Genomic DNA, 13,493 nt, shown 5'->3' with positions numbered 1-13,493 from the left:
TACGTCTCTGAAAGAAGTTCCTTTTAGTCGACGATCCAATTCAGACAAATTGGCATTAAAACAATCAGGACCTCCAAGACCAAAATTAATAATTAAACAAATTTTTACAAAGGGGGGAAAGTCCTACACCTGAGGATTTTCAACAAACTGGCTTTGCTAGGCAAGGATGAGACGGAGGGCTCCACATCCCAGGTATTTTTCTTGGATTGGTGGACTTCGTGGCACAGTTGGATGAAGTTTTCGATGACCACCTGAAAAATGCCACGGTGTTCAAGGGCACATCCAAGACGGTGCAGAACGAGCTTTTGGAATGTATGCTAGCGGTCGCACGGGATCTGGCCATCCAAGCTGATGAAACTACAGACGTCTCCACGCAGACACAGCTGGTGCTTGTGCTTAGATACATTGATGACAGCCATGCAGTGCAGGAACGTTTTTTTGAGTTTATTCCCATCTCGGATTCAACGTCAGTTTCAATTGCCGGTGTACTTTTGGAGAGACTGAACCAGCTTTTGGCCGACGACAACGACAAAATGAAACTCGTTGCACAAGCTTACGATGGTGCCAGTGTGATGAGGGGAGAGAAGGCTGGTGTGCAGCAAAAGGTGCGTGAACATTTTAAGAATGCCCATTATGTGCATTGCTATGCACATCAGCTTAATTTGATCATGCAGCAAGCTACCTCCCGCATCTAAAAAGTCAACGTTTTCTTTTCCGATCTAAGAGGTATTGCGTCATTCTTTTCCCGGTCACCGAAACGGTGCAGCGTTCTGGACAAGATTGTTTCACGAAGACTGTCCAGAGCTTCATCTACAAGGTGGGATTTTAACAGCAGGATCGTCAACACTGTGTACGAGAACCGAGATGACCTCCTTGAATGTTTTGAAGCCATCAAGAAGGGTTCACATGGTCCATTTGACCAGCTCAGTGTGGGAGAGGCATCTGGCTACGTGAGGACGCTACAGGACGAAGACTTTTTTTCCCGTGGTTTTTTCACAACATCATACCCCACGTCGACATTCTGTACCAGAAGCTCCAGAAGAAGGACATTGATGCCGTCTTCATCAAAAGGGCCCTCGAGAGCTTCACAAGCAGTGTGCAAACCATTAGGTAAGATAGCATTTATATTGTTTGATCCTTCTCAAAGCAAAGCTTTGTTATGAGAACATATGCATGAAAGGAGACTGTATTTGTGTTCTTTTTTATAATATATGTTATTTTTAATAATATATTGCCAGTGGTGTAATCTAGCTTGTTTTACTCTGTCCTGTACATCCTGGTTAGGCGAGGCACAATGGATAGCTTAAAAAACAGTGTTTAAAACTAACATTAGGCATCCCTGCCCATTTTAAGTGGGTATGCTCATCATGCGTTCAGTGTGTCTTGAACAACCACACATAAAAGGTTGCCCATATTATATTGATAGTTTATCGTATTGTCTAAATGCATACTTGACTGTAGATAGATTTATGAGTGAAGTTACCAACACAAAAGATAAAAAACTGTGTTGAACACTAACATTATGCATCCCTGCCCATTTTAAGTGGGTATACTGACATCTTTGTACTGGATAAAGTGTGAACATGTGCATCATCTAGACTACAGTACTGTACACAGCCTAACAAACACATTATTGGTTTGTTTGCATTCAGAGACTCTGACCAGCTGCAAGAGCCATCAGGAACCGACAGACCAAGGACGGCTTTGACAGAAGAGGCGAAGCAGAGGCTGTCTGAAGAGGTCTGCGACACCATCCGGGCTCACACCAAAGCGAGGTTCTCTTTCACTGGCCATCTTGTGAGTGCTACCTTTGTACAAGAAAATATGTTTGAAAGGTACTGCCATTCATTTCCTGCTGATGCTCTGAATGCCACTGTGAAGGCATACCCCATGCTGAACAAAGTAAAGCTCAAGAGGGAACTGTCTCTGTTCTTTGAGAATCCTGAATTCAAGGCTTGCTGTGGTGCACTGGCACTGTACCAGGTTATCATGAGCTACAACCTCCAGAAGACATTCTGTGAGACTGTGAGTTTGTTGAACATTCTCATAACTACTCCTATAACAGCTGAAGCTGAGAGATGTTTCTCAACTTTGAGAATAATTAAGACATTCCTGCGAAATTCAATGGGCCAGGAACGTCTGAATGCACTGGCCATGCTCTCCATGGAGAGGGAACTAGTCCTCAATATGCGTAATTTCAATGAGAAAGTCATTGACCGCTTTGCTGCACTGAAAGAGAGACGAGCAAAGTTTCAGTACAAGTAATGTAGTCTCTCTCTCTCTCTCTCTCTCTCTCTCTCTCTCTCTCTCTCTCTCTCTCTCTCTCTCTCTCTCTCTCTCTCTCTCTCTCTCTCTCTCTCTCTCTCTCTCTCTCTCTCTCTCTCTCTGTGTGTGTCCCCCCCAACCCCCCTTCCCGTGAGGATGGACACTGGGTTACAGCGGCCCTCACAACCCCACACCACCACCAGTTCTCTTCAAACCTATGGTGGCATCATGCCTTCAGTGTGTATATTGTATATAGTTCTCGGCAAACCTATGGTGGCATCATGCCTTCAGTGTGTCTTGAACAACCACACATAAAAGGTTGAACATATTATATTGATATTTTATCGTATTTGTCTAAATGCATACTTGACTGTAAATAGCTTTATGAGTGAAGTTACCAACACGATAGATTGGCCGTAACACACACCCCTTTTTAGAATCACATTCTCTCTCTCTCACTCTCACTCTCACACAAACACACATACAGACAGAGACAGAGAGAGAATGTTAACTTGTGTATAATTCCCAATTATTATTGATGTATTTGCACTTTTAATCTTGCTGAATTCTACAAGGCAAATAAATTAAGTTAAAACTTAGTTCCCCGGCTCCATTCAAATTTGTAAGGAAATGTACTATTTTGTCTTTATTATTTTGTCAGAATGCACCAGAATGCTTCGTTTTTATATGAAAATCACAAAAAAATCTTCGGGGGGAGGATGCACCCAGACCCCCTACAGGGGTTTGGTTTGCAAACGTTCAGCCCCCCCTAAAATAAAATTCACCAGCCGCCACTGATGGGTTTACATTTCATTCTGTGTAGCACGAGAAAATCTGAGAAAGGCTCCCATTCAGAATGCATTGGTTTACAATCATACTCTGGGACACGATTCAATTAATTAACGTTTGTGGGCATGAAATCGCGTGATACCGGGTTGCATCGGCAGCACTATATGGAACATTGGTGCTCATAGGCAGCACTATATGGAACATTGGTGCTCATAGGCAGCACTATATGGAACATTGGTGCTCATAGGCAGCACTATATGGAACATTGCAATTCTGGAGCAAGACACTTGGATCAAAAGAAAGTAGGGGAAACCGGTGATGACATCTTATAACATCTATTCCTCAAATCATGAGCCATCTAGTCAGGTGATCATATGTGTTGATATATCATTTAATCTGAATGTCAAGTTTAAAGGCAAGAAACTCCATAGAAAATGCAAAACCTTTATATCCACATTTCAGATTCTACGGTGAGGTGGTTTAATACAATTATTTTGTATTGTACATTGTGTCTTTGGGGAAAACTAATAACAATTTGATAAGGTTAATCAGTGTATAATGGAGTTTCTAATGGTATAGATTTGCACAGCTGTTTCGATTAGAGATATTTGTAACACATTTGGTTGGGGAGTTCAAAGTTTTGAAATTTTGCCTACCAGGTAGAGAACAAGCGAAAGCATATCAGGGTCAAAAGTTTTCAAATTTAGGATTTATATACATTATCGGTAAGCAGATCTCCATCTAGTGCCGTTCCATAATTCCTATAGGGGGCGCTATAACTTTTGGTAAAAGACGAACGATTTTGCTGTGCAGTGAAAATTTCGGAAAATCTTCAGAAATGTACTTAAGAGTCATAGCTTAAATTAAATACGGTTTTGATATTCATGATAACCCTTACCTCAATCCTGAGGAATGGTTTTGATTGTGTAAAAAATAGCAGTTATGGTAAATTCAATGTATGCTAATTACCATACATCTGTGTTTGTTAGTGTGTGTGTGAGAGAGTTAATATTCCGGATTGGTAATGCCTGCATCTCCGAGGTGGACTGGAAAAGTATGGTGCCGAAATTCCCATAGGGGTTGCTATTATTTGCGGTATGAGTTTAAAAGATCAAAACGATCTGCATTTCGGCACAGATTGATAAGAAATTATGAAACTTGGTGTGCATGCCTTATTTTGCATGTTGAGGATTTTGCCTCTTGGACCCATGTCTGGATAGATTTTGCTGTACAGTGAAAATTACGTCAAATGACAAAAGTTGTGTTTAGATCTACACGATCTATGGAATTAACTAATTAAGATTGAAGGGATTCGGTTTGTTTGTGTAAAAAGTGTGTGTGTGTGTGTGTGTGTGTGTGTGCACAATGGGTTAAGGCAGCAAAACAACTAACAGTGATGTAGAACCAAGATGGAGCCCTAGTTGCATCTTGGAGTAATGACTACAACCGTTATTGGCTTGAAAAGGGCGGCCCCTGGGATAGGATGTGTGTAGGGTGACCAGATCCCAATTCACCAGATGTGGGACAAATGGTGTGTTCCTGAATCCTCGGACGCCAGCCTTCCGAGTTGCACTTTTGACGTCATTGTTGAAGGTGTTTGTGTTTGTATGTAAAAGTGATGCATCATAGTGAAATAGAAAATTGTGTAGGAGGTACAGTACAGCAGAAGCAAAGAAGCGTTCACAATGAAGTGTTTCAAATGTACTACACATGCCTAATGTTACATTTTTGCAGGAACTAACAATTTCAGAGGAACAAACATTAACACTTTGTGTTCCTCACAGTTCTAAAGATTTAAGAATTAAATTACTTAATAATAATCTAATAATAATTCATATTGTATAGTAGGAAGCAGATTGTGTAGACAATGTAGTTTGAACCCAACCCTTCAGCTAGGAGTCCTCCTCCAGGACCACCAGACCCTCCTGTCCCCCTTAGCTCCACCACTCAGATGGCTACGCTATTCTCCAGAAATGGTGGGTCCAGAAACGTGTACGGGATTTCCAGGCCCAAGTTTCTGGCTTCAATAAGTGCACTTAAAAGTCCAAGCTCCCCTTCGAAGACCTCCATGTGCTGGCGTGGAACTATTTCAGAGAAATGCTCTTCAGGGTAGTGGCCAAGGGGCACCTGTTGGGATGAACACAGGTTAAATACATATAATATATCACACACGCACACGCACACACGCACAAGTTAAATGCATAGGCCTATAATATAACAGATTTATAACCCATTGAATATAACACATTGAGAAGATAACTTTGTTTCAGCATACTACAAATGTGACAGGGAGTAAATGGTAAATGGACGTCATTTATACAGCGTTTCCTAACCAGTGGCCACTTAAAGTGCTTTACAATATTGCCGAACATTCACCCATTCATGCACACATTCACACACCGACGGCGGTGTCAACCATGCAAGGCAACAGCCAGCTCGTTGGGACTAGTTAGGGTGAGGTGCCTTGCTCAGGGATACCTCGACACTCTAGTTAGGAGGAGCTGGGGATCGAACGAGCAACCTTCCGGTTACCAGCCAACCCGCTCTACCTCCTGAAACACATGCCGCCCCTAAAGTAAGCCTTAGTATACATTAAACACTTGAATAGCATACTCAGGGCATTATCAGAAATATACTGCATATTCTCCAGGGAATAAGTATACAAACTCAAGGAAGTAAGTATAGGTCTACTGAATACTGCGGGATGTACGGTATATGTTCTACCAAAATAACAGTGTGGCAAACTTACAAAATCGCTGGACTGCTTGCTGAGCAGCCACATGATAGCCATGCCATTAACGGTGGCGTTGATGTCAGGGAGAGCATCCAGGAGGGAGCTTTCATCTGCAGTTCCCTTGGTGGTCGGCGGGGGGCGTTGTAGAGTCGTTGGAGTGTTGGGCATCCATGAACCGTAGTCAAACTAAAAATGAATCATCAGTTCAGATTTTTGCTATATTTTGACAAATAATCAAAACAAGTGGATCAGAAAAATCATTAATTGTCAAGAAGGGACTAAAATAATGATTCAGATTAGTGAAAAAATCAGACCTGGCCGCTGTTTACTGCAGCGTGCTGGGCGGAACCGGTGAAGATCACCATGGTGACGAATTTCACCAGCTCAGCTACAGTGTTCAATTTTTGCGGCATTCCTGAGTATTATACATTTTTATATTAAAGAAACGTTACTTGGATTAAATAAAATAAGTTCTACAGTATGCCTATTCCCAGAGTAATATATATAATAATAATGTATTTCTTCACCTAACATGATTTTATTAATTTTGCTTGAAGCTCACCAGATTCCGGCCGTGAAAGGAATCCATGTTCAAAGATGTCCAGAACCCAGGTCTGTAGCTCTGTGTCTCGCTGGACATAAGAGTCATCTTTGTAGTAGTAGCCAAGCACTCCCTGAACAAACCTGTATCATACACGTACAGTAGCAGTGCCGAAGAATTAGATGGCGGGAGCTACGGGGGGCTAGATTGTTTATAGCAGGTGCTAATACATTTTGATGCAACACACAATAACAAATAAAACTACACCATACAATATGACACGAATCAACCGATCACACAACAAGCAGCTAACGGTCATCCTCACCTACGCAAATGAAAAATATGATTTCATAGTTCAGTTTTGTTAAAGGTCAGTCCGACATCTTCATTTGTTATTAATTATTGTGTCGATCACAGCTGTGGTCGCCAAGTTCTGCAATGGATCCTGGGAGGGTCGGCAGCACCACCACCGAGGTAGTCTAGGTTGTGGGCGATATCATGTGTGTTTCATTTGTGTGTGCGGCGTGTTTTAATAAAGGCAACTCTCAGGATTGTATGGGGCACGAGAGTTGTAAACTCCTATATCCCGTCTGTTCAGTTTCACCACAAAATGTTTTGGGATGAGGGGGCTGAGAGGGCTGGGGGCCGAGGACCATCAATCCCCAGTTGGAGGGGGCTCAGCATTATTCAGGGGCAGCTTAAGCCCTCGCAAGCCCAGCTACCCCGACCAACACCTCCCCTTGCGCCGCCGCTGTACCCGTAGTTAACGTTTTGAAATGTTCCGAAAAGCAAGCATGTGTTGTGGCTTTTGCAGTTGTGTTGTTCCTTTTCATTCGTGTGTTCCGGTTATAGCCTTTTCTTTTTTTAAATTTGCAAAGCGTTTTGGAGATGCAGTTTGTTCAACACCTCTCAGGCCCCTAGTCAACGGACTGACTCACAGTCTACTCTGAGTGATTGTTATGGACCAGTGTAGCAGCAGTGCATATATTGCATTCTCACATTTCAAAACGAGGCACCGCCTTCTTTTCCCCCAACCAGGTTTATCATGTAAAGAAGTACTTTTTCAACCAGCTAGTATTGCTAGCTAGAAGGTATTATGCTCCAAAGGCTATGCTTGCCTGGAACCGTGTGCACATAGTTGATTGACAGCCGGGGGTTAGGCTATTTCTCTTTAAGCTTCTCTGATTGGTTGGAAGGAGTGGGCCTCATTGTGGAACATGCGCATCGAATATCTCTGTACTACTGCTGATTGGGTCAATGAAACTCACTCACAGTAGACTGTGTCTGAGTGCGTTAATGTGAGAAAGGTTCCCAAAAATCATACCTATTACAGCTTTAACATTTATAGGCTACCGTTGCAACAATTTAAGTTTCCTGCAACGGGTTCTAGGTTCAGACCAATATCAGAACAGATTTAAAAGATAACACTCCTTAAGAAACCAATAACTACCATTTTTAGGCTGACATTATGTTTAGCAATTCTAGAGCAGGTGTGATGTTCAGCGCTAACCATTCATCATTAGGCTATTATTGTACAGTAAACGTAGTACACTGATATATGTCTATAGTTTGACCGTTTTTATGTGCTATAAGTGTTTCTATTACCTGTTGATGATGTCCCACATGTGGAAGCCATCGTCTCTGTAGTAGAAGTGGGGCACAGACTCCAGCCCTCTCTCCTTGATGTCATCCCGAATGCAGAGCGAGGTGTAGGTCATAGATGAAGTGGCTCGTTGCAGGATTTTTTGCATAGCCTCTCCGCCAGAAGAGGTGAACTTGAGGTGAAACAATCACATTGTTACACTAACCATCAGGGTGGAAAGGATGACCAATAAATAATCCTGCTGCTACAATATCACAATCACATTTTTCATAAAGTTAAATGAAATAAGGCATATGATATCTCTTAATTAAAGGGGTTCTGCCATGCCTGGCTAATTACGCACATAAGAGAGTAGGCCTTGTACTGTTTCATACCTGTGTTAATATAATTAAGGTGACATGCAACATGAAATGTTTCCGCAATTTTTGTCTCAGAAAACATGACGCAGTTCTTTCTTATACAAGTAAATAACTGAACGTGACGGTTCCTCTTTAAGGCAACAAAATGTATAAAACTGGTCTGCTCCCTACCGCATTGAAAAATCCAGTGTCAGATATGAGTCGGTCCCGGGCTAGGAAGTTAATCTGGAGGGTGTAGCGAGTGTGTGGAACCAGGAGCTAGCCCAAAAGAGGAAACATTTTTTTTCACATGTATCATATTGAAAGCTTTTCTATAATGTTCTGTTCTCTGTTAATAAACATTTTATATGAGAGTTTATGAGATCATGCAAAACAACGGTCACCTTGTACAGTGGATGCACCATGGGCAGGTTACGCAGGAGTGAGACAGAAAAGACTTCTGCCAGAAGATGAGTGCGGAGCAAGTGGGAGTTAAGCTGGTGGTCTTGGAAATCTGCACTTCTGACAAACATCTTGGCCAGCAACCAGTCGTACTCTGAGTCGGTAGGACAGAAGATGGGGTTGTCCTTTGATGGTTCCTGCTTCAACTATAGAAAAGACACAGAGCTCACAGAATGAATTGAACAAATCAATTTGAATGATATTGGGAGTTCCTAAAAGTTTGCATGGATTTGCATACAGTTATTCCATAGTTATTCCAAGTCTCCATACATCAGCCATAATTTGGGGATGGAATTAAGTGTTAATATCAACACTTACCTGGATAGCTATGGGCATCAGCTGATCCTCAGGGGTTTTGTGGAGAAGGACGAGTGGGGCCATCAGGTACTGCTGCTTGCCATTAACCTCGTTGGCTTTCAGTCCATCCAAGAGTTTGTAGTCACACAGGAATACGTTGCCGCTCTGTTTGAATATGAGTTAACATGTTTCAAATGACTAGGGTGTTTTTTTAATATATATATTACAATGATGGTATTACTGCAAACCTGGACTTCTATGATAGTTCTGCCCCTGATTAAAGTATTTGTTTATATATGTAACTGCTGAACTTCTAAAAACAGATGTGTTGCGGCCACTTTGTGTCCTCTATTCATTTATATAATATAAAATAAAATAAAAAGGTAACACTTTACATTTAGTGTAATTTACACATGTAATAAATTATTTAAGAACCGTTTACTGTATGTACTTACTATGTAGCAATGCAATTCACATGATTTTCTGTTCCTAACCTTCCTAACCCCTAACCCTGTTATTACATATTAATTAAATGCTGTCACGTTGGTTATTTCACAGTATGTACTTGGTATATAATAATGGTACAGTAACAACACACTATAATGTAAAATGTGAGGAAAAACTATCTTGAACCCAAGTTGCACTCTCTGAAAGTGCTTGCACACAGACCAACAAAAGGTATCAAAAACAATGATGCAAGCAACTGAAAAAACATGTTGAATCTTTCAAAGATCACCATTCAGGGGAATCGCACACCTGCATCTCTTCTGCTAGGCTCCTCCCACCGCGGAGGAACACCATTTGATCAGTGACTTGAAAGTTTTCCGGCAACACCGAACAACGACGGATCACCATTGGGTTGACACCGTTTAAAAACTGGTAGCCAAAAAGAGAATCCTTCATCCAGTTCTGCTGAACGTATTCTACAGAGAGATGACATGGTGTGAATGCATTTACCGAAGATAAGAACACATTTATTTAAAACATAATTTTAACAAAGCTGCTCTAAGAACAATTTATGTGTAGTAAAGAGAGAGCGCAGAAACTAGTAATATTTTAATGTAAACAACTCAACCCCCCCAAAAAATTGTATTATCGTTTCTCAATGTTTACAGAATCACCATCAAATTGGCTCTCGAATGGTTAACATCCTACCTACAGAGCCTTTAATATCTGAAGTTAAAACCCTACATGAGCCATCAACCTAACGTGAAGCATTCTGTACCAGACAGTGTAGTTTGTTTGTGGCGGAAGACTTTGCCAATGGCCTCAATGCTCCTCCACTGTTCTTTACGATCCGCCAGTACGTGGAGTTTCAGCTCTATCATCCTGGACAGAGAAAACACAAAAATCTTAAGCATAGTACCACACTTATTGATTAATGAAAGTTGATTTAAAAAAAACATTACACCATTTTCAGAATTGTGTTACTTGTCACTGTTTGTCAATTGATGTTGTTTTTTTAGTTTGTCTAAAATAAATAATTAACATAATTTGATAATTATTACAAAAAAAAACAATACCCTTGATAAGCAGTGAGTCGAAACTCTACTTTTTTAGTAAAGGAGAACCGGACTTCGTCAGGCAGAGCATGAAGATCGTCAACCTTCATACAGTGAGGAATCCCCTCTGCATAAACGCTCCAGCTGGGGAAAATATTTTAAAAAGTACGTCAATTTAATAATAAAAGTACAACAATTTAATAACAATTCAATACTATCAATACTAGAATAGTTAGCCTAAAATTGTAAGATTGGTTTCCCTAGAATAACAAATTGTCATATGAATTGTTGAAATGTGCTAGGGAAATTTGCAAAATTAAGTAAATAGTTTCTCCCGTGAGGGCTCCACACACCAAAGCTATTTAGAACCAGGGTCATTTTGTCATAAATTTTCATAAAATTTCTTGATAGCAAAGTACATGGATGTGGCATTATAAGTTTGTGTATAGTCATTTGTAAAAACATATTCACTAATGATTATATTTAACTCTGCTTTTTGGCTTTTCTTAAAGGGTTTTTTTCCGACGTGGGGTCTATTTATGCTGCTCCCACCTGGCGTTTTTGATGCGTTTTGGTCCAGCTTATCAATTGAAATGGCCCAGATGAGTGAGTCTTTAATAGTCCTTTAACAGGATTTAATATGCCTCCAGATGAATTCAAGGACACAATAAACTTCAGCTTACTTTTGCACTATACACTTGCTTATTAATAGTTAGTAAGCAAACCTTTCACGTAAAAGAAAAACCAAACACCATTGTGGAGCTATTCCCGGGCAGAATCCGAATGTAAAAAATGCCTGCTTCTGTCACATTTTTCAATTAGCAGGGCTTTAACGCTTTCAGGCTTTCGCTAGCTCCATTAGCTTAAAACAGATTTGAGGGTAGTCCCAATTGATTTTATCTGGAAACCCAAAACTGCCAGTTACAATTAACGTGCACACTACCATGTGTATATCCCCTAGTTGGCAATTTAAGTCCATATTAACATCTTATTCTACATTTTTAAAACGTCATGCATTTGATTTAGATTTTTGGGTTTGGGACTTCTTTAAGAATTGCTAGCACTACATTTCAATCTGATATTTGGTCTCAGCTACGCCAGATCAGATATTCTGTATCGTGATTTCTGATACCCGACACCTGCTATGCTACCAAAGTGTCTTGATCTTGATGTTTTCTGCTTTGTGAGCGGATCTCTTATCATCTCTAAATTAGGCCTCTAACACTGCAACAAACAAATTGCATGAAGGTCAAGATTAGGGATCTTACTTCATTGCCTAAGGAAGCAATTATACAATTATTGCAATAAGCATGTGATTTGTGCTATTATAAATCCATTATGAATATATATTACATACCAATACTGTCCCTTTCTCAGTTTCAACTCTTTCGTTCTGCTTTGGCTCGCACAAGGCTGGGTGTCATCAAACACTAAACAAGCTGCAACGCATGATAAAAGACCATACAAGGTACAATAGGCAAATACATATATATATATATATATTCATATTTGTTTGGATTGTACTCTGAAACACAATCTCATGTAGATGCTAACTTTAACGTGTATAGGCAGCATAGAGAAATCTTTTTGCTTCATTAAAAAACAAATGTCAACATGCCTTGCTTTTTCGAGGCAGGGGTTAGACTGAAGCTAACTTGAAATATAAAATCTTGCATAATGTACCTTTAATTGTATACAACTTATTCCAGAACTAACATGCCTATTAACTCACTTAAATACAAATTACAATAACCAATTTGGTGACAAGTTCCATGTACCTGTTGCGTCTCTGAACTGTTGAACATCTTTGTTGGTGATCCAGCGATGGATGGGGAAGAGGAAGGTCTCTCCTTCGGGGGACTTGAGTTCCACCTTGGCAGGGAACCAGGGGTCTTGTGGCAGCAGAAGACGGGGATTTTTGTTCAGCTCCATCAGTACCAGTTTGCCAATGGACTTTTTGCAGTCCAGCTCAAATTTTAAAACCTACAGGTGGACAGGGCGAGAGAGAAATGTGATATAGCTTCTATAAAGCTATATATAGCTTGTCATTAGTTCTAAAAACAAGTTTACTAGCATAAGCATTCACAATCATTAACATCTTTAATGATTTAATCTTTCATTGAGATTAGGTCCAATGAAAGGTACATTATAAATTTAATGTAAAATCATTATTACACAAACATTTTTGTCAACTACTTTGACAATTATTGAATATAGTAAAATAAACAATTTGACATTATTTGTACTTTAATGTATTTAAAATGGCAAACTTACAGATCCAGCCTTGAACAAAAAATGTCCAGTAGAGAGAGCTTTGCGTTGGCTCTCCCCATCTGTCCCCACTAGTTTAATGTGGACTAGATCCCAAGTGGTGGCAAGGAGACGGTCTTCAGTGGTTATGACCCCTTTGTATTTAGGCATCTTTCCTCTGTAGTGTTAACGTTGGAGTGGTCCACTCACATGAATACTTTTAACATGAAATAGAATGCAGGTATTACCTTGTTATATAACCCTCTAAAATTATGCTTGGTATTTTGGATTTGCCTTCCTTTTATACTCTTATTTCTACGTCATCCCCCCTATAATAACACATCTACAGGTTTATAAGGAAATAAGTACAGAGCTTAATTATTGATTAGATTGGTCAGTGTAGCAGGTTCTGGCAATGAGAGCAGGCGGGGTTGTCGTTCTCTCCGCAGGAGATCGGTTTATTTGCTTTCAAAACGGAACAGAAATATTTAAGATGCAACAAAAGGGTCCATCTAGAGCCGTCTCGCAGTGGGTCTCTGTGAGTGTCACTCGCTCCGGACCTCCGTGGTCCGTTCGCTCCTGGGTTTGGTCTCTCTTCACTATAACACAGTGGTATTCACTATTTTTTTCAGGAGAGCCGCACTGACAGGACGACGTCAACAGGAGAGCCATTTTTACCGCAAAGTATCAAAAGCTATAAATCCAGTCATAA

At 40.4% G+C, this 13,493-nt stretch overlaps 2 protein-coding genes across 2 annotated transcripts in view; one reads left to right on the top strand and one right to left on the bottom strand.

Annotated features, from left to right (window-relative positions):
* Positions 1–13,493, top strand: part of LOC307088649 (polyunsaturated fatty acid lipoxygenase ALOX15B-like) — a gene marked incomplete at both ends in the record, with an annotated part of 143,864 nt that overhangs the window by 773 nt on the left and 129,598 nt on the right.
* On the bottom strand, positions 5,002–12,952 carry LOC307088905 (polyunsaturated fatty acid lipoxygenase ALOX15B-like; the record flags this gene model as incomplete). Its single annotated transcript, XM_079754962.1, has 14 exons — positions 5,002–5,181; positions 5,804–5,974; positions 6,103–6,203; positions 6,351–6,472; positions 7,935–8,104; positions 8,463–8,549; positions 8,675–8,878; positions 9,051–9,194; positions 9,786–9,952; positions 10,255–10,358; positions 10,553–10,675; positions 11,889–11,970; positions 12,310–12,514; positions 12,806–12,952. The coding sequence occupies 14 exons, from the start codon at positions 12,950–12,952 to the stop codon at positions 5,002–5,004; spliced, it is 2,007 nt and encodes a 668-aa protein (XP_079611088.1).

This window comes from Pollachius pollachius, assembly GCF_949987615.1.
Source record: "Pollachius pollachius genome assembly, chromosome: 17".
NCBI lineage: Eukaryota > Metazoa > Chordata > Actinopteri > Gadiformes > Gadidae > Pollachius > Pollachius pollachius.
Note: the sequence above shows the minus strand (reverse complement) of the source record. Positions and strands in the feature narration are given on the sequence as shown.